Raw genomic sequence first — 17332 nt, forward strand, 5'->3', positions numbered from 1 at the left:
CCAATTCCACTACTGAATTCCACCTTTAAAAGATATCCTAAAACTTTCAGAGAATGTTTTAGCCAGTCTCACTAGTGTTTGTTGCTTACGATTTTTTGACCCAGGCCTGTTAACTCAGGGCATAAAACAAGGAAAGGAGAGCCTAATGATCAGTGTACATCATGACCTATGTTTCTTAGATAGCAGCCCGTTTGCTCTGTCCTTGTCACACATATCCATATACTATACTTCATTCAATCTTACATACTCTTGCAGTTCTCTTAGTTCAGCCATTTGGAAGAAATAATTTTTACTTCAAAAACATTTTTTTCATGGTAATATCACCTCAAAATCCATTACAAAATGGATTTTGAGTTCAGAGAATTAAACAGCTGAAATATATACTGACACAGTATAGATACTTAAACTGTATCTATACATGGGGGGGTGTTTTGAATAAGAAATAGAAGCTGTAGCCATGTTTCAGGTTTTGTATATTAGTACCTTAATATAATATAAGAGTCCCAGAGTAGTAGGTACCCTAAAGAAAATTAGCTTAAAAAGGTTTCCGTCTTGGCTTGCCACATGTTACCTTCACAAGGATAGAAGGGCCCCCATTATACCTGGCCATGAATTCTTAGGCGAGGCTCTCTCTGGCTGCTTACCCCTGTGGTTCATCATTGACTGACTGCTGAAACTCATCTTTAATGTTGAGATAATGTACTTGCTTTTTGTCTCTAGTTGAATTTCTAGCAGCCCTTTTAACAATTTACTACCTTCAGCAGCACTAAAAGGCTTCCATTTTTAGCTTTGCTTGTTAATTCTAAGTTACCTTCTACTGGTATGGAAATAGCTTTTAAGACTTGACCATTCTTCTGATGTTGAGGGACTATCTGCTCCTTTTTTTCAGGACAGCAGATTATGTGGGAGCCAAGAGCATACTTGTATGTTTTTGCACTAGTACTTGAGGTTCAGCTCATCAAAAGTTCAGTGTGATGTGTAGAGAACACAGACCTCTCGTTGAGTGGGAGTGGTAGTAAAGAGCTGTCACTTCCATGGAGGATGGAAGCCTTTTAGGAAAGGTGAGACCAGGCAGAGTCACTCAGGGCTGGGTTATGAATAAATGGTGATCACTTCACTGCCTCCACCCCGGACAAGGAGAACTCGCTCCAGTCCCTCGGTGAGGACTTCTAGGAACTCCATGTCTTCACACTTTGTCAAGGAGACAAACAAGAGTTTGCAACCTAGCATCATCATCATCTGATTTTATCTGGCTATAGAAATGTAGCAGCAACAAACTTGCCTTAATGTAAATTCAGAGTTGGAAAAGTCTGAGCTATGGATTCAGTTTAACCCTATGAACCAATCCAGGGATTCAGTCCCTAGTCCTTTTACTGATATAATACAAGACTTTTCCCATTTGTCAGGTATTTTCTAAATGTTATTAAACAATAGAGAATCCCACAAATAATGTTATTTTAAGTGGTAAAATAAAACAAATGCAAAAAAAAATGAAGAAAAAGAAAAAAACATAATGCAGCTTATATGATTCCCAGAGAGCACCCAACTCGTTTCCAAGGGAAACTGCTTCAGCCAGGTTTTTCTGCCAATTCTTTTTTCCATTTTTAGCCTCTTCCTTAATGGTAGTAATGGGCCAGTCTATGTTGCTACAGTGCTGAAAGGTTATAATAAAAACAATCCTGGAGCCAGGTGTTGTGCACGCTTGTAATCTCAGGATTTGGGAGGCTGAAATAGGAGAATCGCAGGTTTACGGACAGCCTCAGCTACTTCATAAAGCCCGAAGCAAATTAGTGAAGTCCTTTTTCAAAATAAATAAAAGCTGGGCTTGGTGGTGCACGCTTGTAATCCCAGCATTTGGGAGGCTTAGACGGGAGGATCACAAGTTCTTGGCCAGCCTCAGCTACTCAGTGAGGCCCTTTGCAACTTAGACCCTATTTCAAAATGAAGAATAAAACAACAGGACTGGGGGTGTAGCCTGGAGGTGGAATGCCCCTGGGTCTGTCTCTAGTAACACACACACACACACACACACACACACACACACACACACACACACAAAAAAAAAAAAAAAAAAAATAGGGCTGAGGGTATAGCTCGGAGGTAGAATACCCCTAGGTTCAATCCCCAGTACTGAAAAAAACAAAAAACAAAACAAAAAAAACCCTACAAAAACAAAATAATACTGAAGGTATGTGGAAGAATTCGTATCTCTTCCTCCTGTTAAAGGGGTTTCACTTCACCTGCTTCTCCCTTAACTCCACCCACAAGGACGAGCTTTATAAAGTAGGTAGAACCTGAAAAGAAAGATGTGGGTATTTTGTTTCTAGGATTGTCACTTAATAATAGTGACATGCTATAAATATACCACTCAAAAATCAGTTTAGGAGCCAGGCATGTGGTGCATGCTTGTAATCCTAGCATTTGGGAGGCTGAGACAGGAGCATCGAGGTTTGTGGACAGCCTCAGCAACTTAGGCCCTCTGCAACTTGGCGAGACTGTTGTTAAAAAAAAAACACATTATATATATATGCATGCCTGGGAGTTTTGCTCAGAGGTAGAATGCCCCTGGGTTCCATCCCCAGTACTGCAAAAAAAAAAAAAAAATCATTTTAGGGAATATATATTATATACCTCCAGCTTCCCAAAAGGAGAATAATCAATCTCACAACAGGAGGATCGCGCAGGTTCAAAGCCAGCCTCAGCTACTTAGTGAGGCTCTCAGCAATTTAGTGAGACCCTATTTCCAAACAAAATATAAAATAGGTCTGGGAATATAGCCCAGAGGTAGAAGGTCCCTGGGTTCCATCCCCAGGACTGCAAAAAATAAGTCTTTTTCAAAGAGGGAACGTGAGATACAGTTGCATTTATAGTTTCCTAGTTGTTGCTATGAAGATTTTCCCTACTGGGAGCTCCCCTCTTGGAAAGGATACAGTTTTCATCACCCTCTGGGTTTCGAGGTGGTCCTGGCATGTTCATCAAAACCAGCTTTGCTTCATGGGATTTGTTAACTATAACCTCATTGAGCTTCACTGCTGTGTGCATTCGCCTCACATTGGACTGATCGCTGGATGGAAAAGAAGCAGAGGTAGTTAGGGTAAAAAGTAAACTAGAGCTTCAGTTAATCTAAAAATACTTGAGACCTAGTTGGGCAGGGTGGTATATGCCTTAATCCCAGTACTTGTGAGACTGAGACAAAAGGATAAAAAATTTGTGATTAGCCTTGGTAATTTAATTTAGTAAGACCTTGTTTCAAAATAAATAAAATAGGTCTGAAGTGTAATTTGGAGGTAGAACACTCCTGGGGTTCAATCCTTAGTACCACAAAAGCTAATAAAAATTTGAGATCCAGAGCCTTTTCACTTGATTATGGATAAAGCAGTAAGTAAAATAATTTTCTTATGATAATAATATTCTGAGTTTTAAGCTAGGCGTGGTGGCTCACACTTTTAATTCTAGTACTTGGGAGGCTGAAACAGGAGGATTGCAGGTTCGCAGCCAGTCTCAGCTACTTAGCAAGACCAGCTCTGCAACTTTGTGAGACCTTGTTTCAAAATAAATAAAAAATAGGGCGGGGGTGTAGCTTGGAGGTAGAATGCCCCTGGATTCAATCCCCAGTACTGCAAAAAAAAAAAAAAAAAAAGAAAGAAAAGATAATAAAATATTCTGAGTTTTGTCATTCTGTTTTCTTATAAAAATTCTGATTTGCTTATAAAATACCAAAACAGTATGGAGATGATCTATACAGAGCTAAAGAAGGTGGTTAGAGCCTGTCTACAATGTTCAGCACAGGCAAACAAGAGAAGATGGCTGGATTTGAAATGAACAGACTCCAGTCTATGTCCAGGCAGTTGTGTGAGTGCCACTGACTAGGATACTAGACTATGTGATCAGCCGGTGAGTGGGAAGACTTACGGACGCATGTTAAGTAGATCCTGGAATCCTTCCATTGACTTGGCTTTTTGTCCCCGGGATGCCATGTACTTGTCTTTTGTCCAAGTCATGTGCACCTTCTCCTGATAGGTTTCTGTCTCTTCATCCTCATCAGAGCCAATGCTGGTCAATCGCAGCATTGAGTTCCGGTCTTTCACCAACTGTGCCTGAGGAAGGCCCAACAAAGTTATTCTACCTAGATTTCTTTAATGCTTTAACTATTCCGAAACATTAATGGGGTTATATCAGGATAACTGACATAGTGAGAAGGTAAGGCTTTGTCACTTGGTGAAAACACAAATGATTCTCTCGCCTTTCAGGGAAACTCCTCAGAGCCAGGCAGCAAAGTCTCACCTCTCTGTCTCGTTCTGTTTTGGAGAGCCGCATGTGCCGGAGCATCTGGGACCTTTGCTCCATCATCAGAGTGCGCTCATAAGTATAAGCTGATATGTCACTGTCATGCTGCCACAGACATCACACGATGTGGGCAAAATGCACAAAGGAGAAAAAAGGATAAGCCATTCACTGATTTAAATCAGAAAAGGTGTTACCTCTGAGCTACACCCCCAGTCTGATTTTATTTCTTTACTTGGAAATGGTCTCATCAGGTTGATGAGAGCCTAAGTTGCTGAGGCTGTCCTCAAACCCGGAATCCTCCTGTCTCAGCCTTCCAAGTACTAGATTACAAGCATGTGCCACCACACCAAGCTCACAATATTAACTTTAACTCCTATTTTGCTTAGTCTTTGAACTACATAAACCCCTTATTATTTTATGGTTTCAGATCAAGTCCACTGGCTTTAAGTCTTTTCTATACTCTATTCATGACTTATGTTCCTTGAAATGCAAAACACAAAAGTTCTAGTCCATACTTTTTTTTTTTTTGTGGCCCTGGGGATGGAACCCAGGGGCATTCTACCTCTAAGCTACACCCTCAGCCCTATTTTTTATTCTTTATTTTGAAACAGGGTCTCACTAAGTTGCAGAAGGCCTTCTAAGTCTCTGAGGCTGGCTGCAAACCTGCAATCCTGTTTCAGCCTCCCAAGTACTGGAATTACAAGTGTGTACCACCACACCCGGCTCTAGTCTGTACTTTTAACTCTAGTGGTGTGTATTTAAGCATGAATTAAGAATGAAGAGAAGTACATTAAGCAGCTGGGCGTAATCCCAGCATGTGGGACGCTGAGACCGGAGGATCGCAGTTCGCGGACAGCCTCAGCTACTTAGTGAGGCCCCCTGCAACTCAGTGAGACCCGGTTTCAAACTAAAGAATAAAAAATAGGGCAGGGGCTGTAGCTCAGAGGTCGAATGCCCCTGGGTTCCATCCCCAGACCTGAAAAAAAAAAAAAAAAAAGAAGTACATTAAGCAGATATAAGAATATGGCAGAAATATAATGGCCGTATAATAAAACAAGAAAGCAAAACCAAGAGCAATACCATAGATCATTTATGTATTATACTTATCTATAAGTATTATAATTAGGATTTTGCTGGAACTAGGTATTAATCCACATTTATAGCTGAGCAATTTCCCAAGCCAGAAAATATTCTAGAGTTGGGGCTGGAGACTGGTGGTCTCTTCTGTCTCAAACCCTGCATTCTCACCATCTCTACCACTTCCACCTCTGCCTCGATGCGCAGGTGATACAGGAAGGTGGCCAGGTCCTTTTTCATCTGGATGCTGTTGTCTTCTAGCTGAGCCACCGTGAAGATCCGTATGCTGCATTTTCGCCACACCTGATCAAGTGCCATGTGGACATGAAAATTTAGAAGATGGCAAAAAAAGTTATCTCTTAAAACATGAGGCATTCTGGCCTAGAACATCGATTCCCAAACTTATCTGGCTTACCACACCCTTTTCAGAAAAAAAATTTACTTAGAGCTATGCTGGAAATAGTCCTCCTTTCTTTTTTCTGTGGTACTGGGGATGAACCTTGGGGCACTCTACCTCTGAGCTACACCCCCAGCCTTATTTTTTATTCCTTATTTTGAAAGAGGGTCTCACTGAGTTGCAAATGGCCTCACTAAGCAGCTGAGGCTGTTTCTTGAACTGGGATCCTCCTTTCTCAGCCTCCCAAGTACTGGGATTATAAACCATGTGCCACCACACCCGGCTTAAATTTCAGTTTAATTAATCTTAACAGAGAATGAGCAGATATATACACAATATATATCCTAGGCTTTCTGTGAGAGGATTTTGCCTTTCTTTTTTTGTTTTTTGGTGGTACTGGGGATGGAACCCAGGGGCATTCTACCTCCGAGCTACACCCTCAGCCCAATCCTTCCTTCCTTCCTTCCTTCCTTCCTTCCTTCCTTCCTTCCTTCCTTCCTTCCTTCTTTCTTTCTTTCTTTGGTACTGAGAATGAAACCCAAACTATACCCCCAGCCCTATTTTTTATTCTTTATTTTTGAAACAGGGTCTCACTAAGTTGTAGAAACCCCTCACTAAGTAGCTGAGGCTGTCCATGAACTGTGATCTTCCTGTCTCAGCCTCCCAAATGCTGGGATTACAAGCATGTGCTACCATGCCCAGCTAGAGAAAAACTTTTAAAAAGTTGTTTAAATACCTTGTGCTGTTTTAGTAGGAATGGTAATAACATCAGCATCCCCCCATCATGCACAATCCACCACACATCAATGTTGCCTTCAGAAAACTGTTCCACATTGCTGGGAAAGAAGGAGATGTTTTTAGCCACCAGAAGGGCAAGATGGGCAGCAGTCGTCACCCGAACTGTACCTAAGGAGGAAAAAGAAGAGAATCAGGATAAGCAAAGAATCCTCAGGTTTGCTCTGCCTCCCACCATGTTAGGAAAGCAAGGAAGATGCTTTTTACATTTCGTTCAGAAAGGTGCCTATATACATAATAAGTTATACTCCAGTAAGTAGCATAAATCATTGAGAGAAATTTGAATAGCTAATAGATTTGTATTGAAAACCATGGCTTATTTTACTAGATATACCCTTTTTGGAATATTTCCATATGTGAATTCAGGAGATTATTATTATTTAGGAGTTTCTGAGGCTCAAGGACAATCCTTCCAATTCTTGTGAGGACATCAGTATAAAAATCTTAAGTAAAAACATGGCAATTTTGGAGACAATTCCTATCACAAAACTTGACAGACATCGACATCTCATGGTCATTAAGGTAAAGGTAGAGAAGGTGGGTAAGTGAGGTTGTTCCTACTGTGAGTTTTTAGCAATGGCATAGTCTCTACTTTAGGAAGCTAGGAGGTATGGTTAAGGCCACAAGAATTTAACTCCATCCCCTCTTTTGACCATCAGGTTAAAATGGAAAAGTTTTATACCAATGAATGTCTTCCAAGCACGAGCATCTTCGCTTTGGCGCCAGCCATTAGGCCAGCCCATCACCACCGTGTTGTGTTTCATGCCGCCAAGGCCGCAGGACTGGATGAGGTGGGAAATGCCCTCCTTCAGCTTGGCAGCCACCACCAGCTGGCAGAATCCTTTTACCTTCTCTGCCTCCATTAGATGCTTAATGGTCTGAAAGAGACAGAGCCACAGCAATGAATGTTTCACCCAGGCCCTGTAAATTATTATTCTCCCTACTCCATCCACCTCCTTTTTTTTTGTCAGTACTAGGGACTTACCCCCCCCCTTTTTTTTTGTAAAGGGGGGTATTCTACCTCCGAGCTACATACCCAGTCCTATTTTTTTTTTTTTTTGGTGGTACTCGAGTTCCTGGAAGCCCTTTTACCTCTGGGCTACACTCCCAGACCTATTTTATACTTTTATATTTGGAAACAGGCACAGCTGGCTTCGAACCTGCGCAATCCTCCTGTCTCCACCTCCCAAGTGCACACGCCTGGCACCCAGCCCTATTTTTTATTCTTTATTTTTTTGAAACAGCCTCATTAAGTTGCAGAGGACCTAAGAAGTTGAGGCTGGTCACAAACCTATCTTCCTGTCTTATCCTCCCAAGTACTGGGATTATAAACGTGCACCATCATGCCTAGCTACCATATCTCTTTCTAAACTCTGCCATTTCCTATAAATATGTCAAAAAATTAAATTTGTTCTACACCCAGGCATGGTGATGCACGCTTGTAATCCCAGCATTTGGGAGGCTGAGACTGGAAGTTCGTGGTTCACGGACAGCCTCACCTACTTAATCTCTTTGCAACTTACTGACACCTTATTTCAAAATTAAAAAGACTAAAAAAAAAAAAAAAAAAGGACTGGGGGTATAGCTCAGATGTATAATGCCCCTGGGTTCCATCCCCAGTACCGCAATAAATAAATAAATAAATAAATAAATAAATAAATAAATAAATAAATAAATTTGTTCCAGTAAAATACCATCTTTGTCTTTTCACCTTCTAAGTGTTTGCTGCATATTTTTACATCTACAGCTGGTTGTCTACATACAGTTTATTTGCTTTTTTCTCTGTTCTGTCTTTCTTCCTTTGTAACATACCCAAAATTTGAGCATAATGATCCCCATGAAGCAAATATCTGACAGACTTTCTTTCTTTGATTTTTGGAATATAAAGGACTACATTTATTTACTATCACACCTTTAAATTTAAAAAAGTTACAAAGAATATTATAATATTAATAATCTATAAAGGGAGTTCCTTTAGAAAGTTGGGGTTTCTTCGTAAATTTTTTTTTTTTTTTTTTGGTGGTACTGGGGTTCCTGGAAGCCCTTCTACCTCCGGGCTACACTCCCAGACCTCTTTTTACATTTTATATTTTGGAAACAGGGTCTCCTAAGCCAGCGCGCGCGGCTGGCTTCGAACCTGCGCAATCCTCCTGTCTCTGCCTCCCAAGCGCGGGGATTACAAGCGTGCGCCACCACGCCCGGCTCTTCGTAAATTTTTTAAAATTCCCTAAGTAACTTGTCGGTGTGTGTGTGTGTGGGGGGGGGGGTACTGGGGATGGAACCCAGGGGTGTTCTACCTCTGAGTGACACTACCAGCCCTATTTTTTATTCTTTCTTTATTTTTTTGTTTTTGTTTTTTTTGGTGGTACTGTGGTTCCTGGAAGCCTATCTCTGGGCTACTCTCCCAGCCCTATTTTATTTTTGGAAACAGGGTCTCTTAAGCCAGCGCGGCTGGCTTCGAACCTGCGCGATCCTCCTGTCTCTGCCTCCCAAGTGCGGGGATTACAAGCGTGCGCCCACCACGCCTGGCTATTCTTTATTTTTTGAAACAGTGTCTCACTGAGTTGCAAAAGGCCTCACTAAGTAGCTGACGCTGTCTTCAAACTGAGATCCTCCTGTCTCAGCCTCCTGAATGCTGGGATTACAAGCGTGCGCCACCACACCCGGCTTTTCCATGTGTTTTCATGGCTTAAATTCTATTCCTTTTTTTTTTCTCTCCCCACATACCACCTCCCCTCCCAGTACATGTTAAATGATACTGCTAATGATACCTATATATATGGACATAACATAATTTGAATGGTTTCCTTCCTTAATCTTTTTTTCCTTCCACTAGTCTACTGTTTTCTCTCTCATTTATCTAAAGTCATGCTTTTCTTCAGCTGGGCGTGGTGGCGCACGCTTGTAATCCCAGCATTAGGGAGGCTGAGACCGGAGGATCGCGGTGTGTGGACAGCCTCAGCTACTTAGTGAGGCCCTCTGCAACTCAGTGAGACCCTGTTTCAAAATAAAGAATAAAAAATAGAACTGGGGGTGTAGCTTGGAGGTAGAATGCCCCTGGGTTCCATCCCCAGTACCAAAAGTAAAATAAAATAAAGTCATGCTTTCTGTGTTGACCCAGGTACGTTCACTAGTGTGAACATAATGTCCTTCCTTTCTCACCCTGGTCATGTCCTGACTTACCTTTCCAGAAATTCAATCTGATGATTCAGTTTCACCTCAAAGTTTCCTCAGGTAAGTTTTCCTTTTTGCTGCTTCTATTCTTTTATTCTTTTTGACATTTTAACAGTGAATATTGATGACACTTGTATTTATGATTCTTTTATTTAGTTAAGTCAGATAATATCTCAATTACTTTTAATTTACTCTCTTTGTGTATAAAATGGATCTGCTTTCCCAAAGGCAAAGATTAAGTCAGTGGTGAAGTTAGGATAAGAACATTAATATACAATACTGTGCTCTTTTTTAAAATTAATTTTTACCATCATTCTAAACTAATGGTTCTCAGCATCTCTAGTTTTTAAGGTTTCAAAGCATTTAAAAATGAAATCCAGTAAAATTTTTGAGATGTAACTGAAAAAGTTCCCAAACAACAGGATTAATTCTATCATTTATAATAAATAATCCAACAGGATTAGTTGGGTATTTCTCAGTGGTAGACTGCTTGCCTAGCATGTGCAAGGCTCTGGGTTTAATCCCCAGTACTTCAAGTGGGGGAAGGGGGAAGCTGGGAAAACCAATAAATATTAGAGTGAAAACTATTCCCTTCTTCAGATAGAACCTTTCATGTTCAGTTCAGCTATCCAGAAACAATGAAATCCTGCTCATGATATCAAATAAGTTAGTAAGACGAAGAAAAGTTGCTTCTTTTGCCCCTTGTCACAAGATTTAGGAAGCCTGCTCAAAGTTCAAAGGATAGATTTATTTACATGACCTCTCACTGTTAGACTAATAATTGAAATCTATTTGTAAATAATTTCTATGCTTGAAATCCCAGTACTTGGGGGCTAAGACAGGAGGATCTGGGTTTGCAGCCAGCCTCAGCTACTTAGGCCACCTGCAACTTAGACCATATTTCAAAATAAAGAATAAATGCCGGGCATGGTGGCACATGCTTGTAATCCCCGTGCTTGGGAGGTGGAGACAGGAGGATAGCGCTGGTTTAGAGCCAGCCTCGCTGGCTTAAGAGACCCTGTTTCCAAATAAAAAAATATAAAATAGGTCTGGGAGTATAGCCCGGACGTAGAAGGGCTTCCAGGAACCCCAGTACCACCACCACCATCAAAAAAAAAGGATAAATAACTGGAGGTAGAATGCTCTTGGGTTCAATCCCAGACACCACAAGAAATAATAACTTATAGGCCTGATAATCTTACAGTGTAGAAGAATAAACATCTGTCTCCTGGCTCATCTTATTATTTGGGAAAATATGAATGTTCCAAGTCAGCACTTGCCAGACATGGTGGTGTGTGCCTATAACCCCAGCTATTCAGGAGGCTGAAACAGATCACAAGTTTGAGGCCAGCTTGGGCAATCTAGCCAGAACCTGTCTGAAAAAAAGAGCTGGCGATGTGGCTGCTTGCCTAGCATATGTGAGCAAGTTCAGTTCTCAATTCCAACCACCACAAAAGAAAAAGAAAGGAAAAAGAAAGATGAAGAAGACATACATCACTAAGCAGGAAACCTCCTAAATCACACAAGAAAGGGATTAATTTAGAAGTCTGAAGTCTTATGTAACACCATAAAGCCGTAAGCTAAGTTCCACTAAGTCAATAAATCTTGGCTCTTACCTGCTCAGCAGCTAAAGCTTCACCATAGTTCTCCAGGAAGTTCCCCACAATGACAGAACCCACAATAGTGAGACCCTTTCCTGCTTTAAGCTGTGAGGCAAAGGTGAGGAGGCGAGGATGCTTGACATGTAAGTCTTCATCTAGTTTCAGTAATACAAGCAACTGAGGCCTGTAAAGAGGTTTGGGGTGGAGGAGAGAAAACACTGGATTTGGGAAATGGCATGAAAATTCTACCCTTTAATTCAGAGATCCACATAACACATATAATTTGACAAAAGGAAGAGGTAAGAGAAATGACAGGATGAGAATACCAAGTTATTTTTAATGCCCCTAGTATTATCCCAAACTGGCCAATCTTCAAAGAAGATAAATGACAGAAATCAATCACAAATCATAAAAAGAAAAGACTGTAAGAGTCTGGAATAGTTCAAAACAGGCCCATTATACCAATTCCTTGGGCCACATGATTTCTTAATCCTGTAATCAACAAAGCATACATTTCTTGTGTTGACTATCTGCCTAATACCACTGAGCTCTGTTGATTTCCTTACCTCCAGTTTTTAGTGTGTGGAGGTCCTTCCTCCAGCCGAAGCAAGGCAAACCGGGCTGCACTGAGGGACAGCCCACGGATTCCATCACCCCATTCTTTCTCAGCTCTAGAAGAAAAAGGAGAGAAGGGCGGAGAAAGATTTAAACCACAGTAAGTATAATTTCAAAAAATTAGGTTCAGTTTTTCTGAATCTAAAAGTAACAAGCGTGCAAGGTAGAAGATTAAAACTCATGTTAGTGATTTATGGATTGCTTTTTACTAACATAATGAACCACTGTGAGTAAATGAACACTGCCCTGTACGGAGTGCGCTGCACGAGTGGCTCAGGGTAAAGGCTGGAAGGGTTGCTTGCTCAGTCCTTCAGTGCATCTACTCAAACCACCGGTGTAAAGCAGCAATTGGATTAAGAAATTATTACAGACCTAGAGGTTAAGTTATTTATAAAACACTTAGTAAAACTCAATGTAATCTTCTGAATTAGAATGACATTTATTCCTTATTTTTAGACGTTGTTATAAAGTCTTATTTGTGACAATTATTCAGGATTAATTTTATTTTTTATTTCAGAAAGATTCCCTTGAGTTAATAAACTAGCAAAAATATTTATATTTGTGTTATACTTTGTTAAGTATTGATTATCATTATTTGGATATGTCCTTTTACTTATTTTCCACTGATCCATTCATACTTTCTCAACAGGTTCACCTTGTAATGAAAAGCTTTTAAGATGGTTAAGAGAATAAGGGGTGCAAAATTTAGTTATGTGCTAATGTAATTTTCACTGAGCTGGCTCTACCACACTAGGCAGTCTTGGTACTTTTAGCATGATCAAGGTGAAATCCACACTCACCCTTGGTACTCAATGTACTTGTAGATCATACCAGCTATTACCATAGCTACAATGGCATAATACCAGGAAGAAATGAACATCAGAGCCAGACAGATACTCATTCCCATGAAAGAGAGTGCCCTAGAAAATTAAAAACAAAATCATAAACAAAAAAGTATTTCTCTAAACAGCAGAGAAAAGAGAGGTGCTGGGTGCTTCTCAAACAATCTGTGGTGAGAGAGTAAAAGAAAATTCCAATCCATAACAGATACAACATTTATAAAATACAATAAAACGAATTACTAGAAAAATTATCATATGCCTGAAATGCTGTGGCAATGTTATTTTTGTTTTGCTTTTATTTTTTTGTGGTGCTGTGGATCAAACACAGGGCTGTGTGCATACTAACCAGGTACCATACTGAGCTCTACCCTCAGCCCATGTAGCAATCAATGCCGAATCACTGTAAAACAGATTCTAAGTGCTTATTCCCAATTTCTATGATTATCATGGACTGGTAACAGTTGATCTGTATTGATTAGGTGGACAACTAAATGTACTGAAGTTCTTCTGTGTACAGAAGAAACTTTCTGGCTCTGTGAGGAATTTTAAAGTGTAAATAGGAAGCCAGGCAGGCGGCACAAGCTTGTAATCCCAGCATTTGGGGAGGATCGCAGGTTCATGGCCAGCCTCAGCTACTTAGTGAGGTCCTCTGCAACTCAGTGAGACCTTGTTTCAAAATAAAGAATAAAAAAAAAAGACTGGGGATATAGCTCAGAAACAGAATGCCCCTGGGTTCAATCCCCAGTTCTGAAATATAAAATAAAGTGTGAATGGGATAATTTTTCATTTGAAGATTAAGATCTAATAGCAATAAGGGAAGAGAGAAAAATAGCAGAAGCAAAACATCAATACAAACATGTTCATAATGAATTTTAAATAAAGTTAAAGCTAGAAAGAGGATCAGGAGTATTAAAATTAGTTGACAATCTAATTTTTTTGGGTCATCTAATGGCCATATCTGCCTACCATTGCTAAAGGAAGTCAGAAAGGGATCAAGGAAAGTTAGCAAAGAAGAATGAATAATAAGTATATAAAGGACTCTTAGCTTAAAGAACTTTTAGCTTATGAGAAGAAAGAGATGAGAAATAAATGGATGGTAGCCAAAAAACTCCAATGACTCCTTTGGGACTGGGGAGGCTTAACCACAGTAGCAGCAGAGGGTGCATGTCACAGATAGATTAACTATGTACTAGACACTTTAGACTTTATTAGTTACCATTTACAAATGAGTAAAATGAAATTTTACATGGTTTTGTGCTTCGCTGAAGGTTACAAAAGTTAGGAAGTAGTCAAGCTGAGATATGTATTTGGATTACCTGATTCTGTAGCCCACACTTTTAATTACTAAATAAAATTCTTATAATGAAAAGAGTTTGAGAATGAAAACTGGTAAGATATAAATGGATGATGTCTGTTTCTTTGCAAAGAGGAAAATAGAAATGCAATGGGAAACCTAAAAGTTGAAGCAGTCTGGAAATATTTTATAGTTTCTATCTTATTCTTAGTGGGCGTTAAGTTACTATAAAATCATAGGAAAAAAGTGGAATAGGAAGTAGGTATTCATGGAAGACTTGAATGTTGAGATAGACAGAATGAAATGATTGGCCAAAGAAAAGAACTGTATCAAGAACTCAGTGGTTTTTTTTTGTTCGGTTTTTTTTTTTTTTTTTTTTTTTTTTTTGTGTGGTGCTGGGGATTGAACTCAGGGGCATTCTATCTTCTAGCTACACTCCTAGCCCGATTTTTATTCTTTTATTTTGGGGGGGGGTACTGGGGTGGAATCCAGGGGCATTCTACCTCTGAGCTACAAACCCAGCTCTCTTATTTATTCTTTATTTTGAAATAGGGACTCACTGAGTTGCAAAGGGCTGCGCTAAGTAGCTGAGGCTGTCCGCAAACCACGATCCTTCTGTCTTGCGAATGCTGGGATTACAAGCATGTGCCACCATGTCCGGCCAATTTTTTATTCTTTATTTTTGAAACAGGGGCTCACTAAGTTGTGGAGGCCCTCACTCAGTAGTTGAGGCTGGGCACAAACCTGCTATCTGCCTGTCTTAGCCTCCTAAGTACTGGGATTACAAGCATCCGCCACCACGTCTAGCTTCAGAAATCAGAATTCTTAACCCTTAAAGAACAAAAGTTGAAAATTATTGTTTTTTTTTTAATAAACTGAAATATTTTTGAAATGTTAAAAAAAGACAGTTGGGTGTGGTGGCACACACTTGTAATCCCAGTGCTTAAGAGGCTGAGACAGGAGGATCACACGGGTTTGAAGCTCTCAGCAATTTATTGAGACCCTCTTTCCAAATAAAAGTATAAAAATAGGTCTGGGAGTATAGCCCAGAGGTAGAAAAGTCCCTGGGTTCCACCCCCAGTACCACAAACAAAAACAAAACAAAACAAAAAACCTCAGAATTCATTCCAGCCAGGCGTGGTGGCGCACACTTGTGATCCCAGCATTTGGGAGGCTGAGACAGGAGGATTGCTGTTCGCAGCCAGCCCCAGCTACTTAATGAGAACCTTTGAAACTCAGTGAGACCCTGTTTCAATGTAGAATAAAAAATAGGGCTGGGTGTGTAGCTTGGAGATAGAATGCCCCTGGGTTCTATCCCCAGGACTGCTTTCCAAAATGTAATGAAAAAGAAAAAAAGAGCAGACTTACCAGTGGTAGTAGCGGAATCGGGGTCTCCAGTTGGGTGTTCGAAGTAATGTTTGCAAGGCACATGCCAGGTTCACAAAGAGGTAACACATGAGGAAAAACCTGGAAGAATAAAAAGATAATGGGATGGGGATGTAGCTCAGTGGTAGAGTGCTTGCCTAATATTTGCAAGCCCCTAGGTTCAATCCCCATCCTGTCTGTCTGTCTGTCTGTCTGTCTGTCTGTCTCTCTCTCTCTCTCTCTCTCTCTCTCACACACACACACACACACACACACACACACACACACACACAGAGCGCAAAACAAAATTTAAAAATATAAAAGTCAAGGAACTTTTGAAGTTACATAGGTAGGGGAAAAACCATAATAATTTATTACTAAAATGAAGTTATCTGGCTCACTGCATCATTATCACTAAATGAAATCATTTTATGTGTCATTAAGCAAGAATAACTGAAGAGAATAAGTGTCTCTTACATGGAAAGAATTGGGGCCACAAGATCCAAGGAGGCAATGAGAATCCCCAGTTCTGCAATGACAGCAGTTAGAAGTAAAGCCCAGGTGGGTTCCCCATTGGCTTTGCTGTGACCAAAAACCTGTTAACAGAAGGGAAAATATAAGCACAGGACTACACAGCCAATATGTCCTATTACTTTTAACTAGTTTCAGGCATCTGAAAGATAACAGTGTTACAACAGTGTTTTTTTGTTTGTCTTTTCTTTTTGGGGGTACTGGGAATCAAAGCTAGGGCTTCCTTAATGCAAGGCAAGTGCTTTACCACTGAGCAACATCTCAGACACAACAGTGTTATTAAAAAAATTTCAAGCTGGCCATGTTGATGCACACTTGTAATCCCAGCACTTGGGCGCCTGAGACAGAAGGATCGCAGTTTTTTGTTTGTTTTGCCATATTAGGGATACATCCCAGGGGCATTCGACTTCCGAGCTATACACCCAGCCCGATTTTTTATTCTTTATTTAAAAAATAGGGTCTCACTGAGTTGCAAAGGACCTCACTAAGAAGCTGAGGACAAAGAACTGCAATCCTCCAGTCTCCACCTAATGAATGCTGGAATTACAAGCATGCGCCACCACGCGGGGCAAGTTTTGCAGTTTTGATGCCAGCCTCAGCTACTTAGTGAGACCCTGATTCCAAATTCACAGCATTAATATATAAACTCATACTAGGGATTTTTTTAAAATTCTTTTTTGGTGGTGCTAAAGAGTTAACCTGGGGGCATTCTACCTCCGAGCTATATCCCCAACCTGATTTTTTATTCTTCAGTTGAAAAGAGGGTCTCATTGAGTTGTAAAATACCTCACCAAGTAGCTGAAGCTGGCCACAAACCCAATTCTCCTGTCTCCGCCACCCAAGTACTGGGATTACACGCGTGCACTACCACATTCAGCATACTAGGGACCCACGTCTCCATATTTATAATTGATTAATTCCTAAGATCATAAATACCAGCAAATCTAGGAAAAAAGAATAGGGAGCCAGGTGCGGTGACTGTAATCCTAGTCCTTGTGCCACTGAACTGAGACAATCCCAGTGCCAGCAACTTAGTGAGACCTTTCATTTTTTATTTTTAAAAAGGGCTCTGGTGTAGTGTGGACGCAGAATGCCCCTGGTAGTCCCCAGAACCCCTACATGCAGAGGGCATAGGAAGGGGACACTCACCCTCAGAAATGGTATGATGTTATCCTTGGCAATAGCCTGTAGCAGCCTTGGTGCACCTGTGAGGCTCTGAAGTCCAGCCCCACAAGTTGAAAAGAAGGAGCCAATAACAATCACCCATGGAGATGGCCAGGATAAGGTGCCCACTACCAGATTACCTTTCACAGCATCCCCAAACCTGAGGAGGAGATAAAACAGTGGGGAAATT

General features: G+C 40.6%; 1 protein-coding gene across 3 annotated transcripts in view; it reads right to left on the minus strand.

Moving 5' to 3' along the window:
* Positions 1-1092: 1092 nt before the first annotated feature.
* SLC12A6 (solute carrier family 12 member 6) overlaps positions 1093-17332 on the minus strand; it is a gene marked incomplete at both ends in the record, with an annotated part of 124191 nt that continues 107951 nt past the window's right edge. For all 3 annotated transcript variants that reach the window (XM_080706950.1, XM_080706949.1, XM_080706951.1), the window contains 13 exons: positions 1093-1184; positions 2931-3064; positions 3913-4097; positions 4285-4392; positions 5536-5667; positions 6498-6667; positions 7239-7434; positions 11347-11515; positions 11898-12002; positions 12747-12866; positions 15451-15549; positions 15925-16043; positions 17128-17302. In XM_080706950.1, the coding sequence (XP_080563076.1) occupies positions 1093-1184; positions 2931-3064; positions 3913-4097; positions 4285-4392; positions 5536-5667; positions 6498-6667; positions 7239-7434; positions 11347-11515; positions 11898-12002; positions 12747-12866; positions 15451-15549; positions 15925-16043; positions 17128-17302 (1804 nt within the window). The remainder of the gene's footprint in view (positions 1185-2930; positions 3065-3912; positions 4098-4284; positions 4393-5535; positions 5668-6497; positions 6668-7238; positions 7435-11346; positions 11516-11897; positions 12003-12746; positions 12867-15450; positions 15550-15924; positions 16044-17127; positions 17303-17332) is intronic.

This window comes from Muscardinus avellanarius (assembly GCF_963383645.1).
Source record: "Muscardinus avellanarius genome assembly, chromosome: 12".
Classification (NCBI taxonomy): domain Eukaryota; kingdom Metazoa; phylum Chordata; class Mammalia; order Rodentia; family Gliridae; genus Muscardinus; species Muscardinus avellanarius.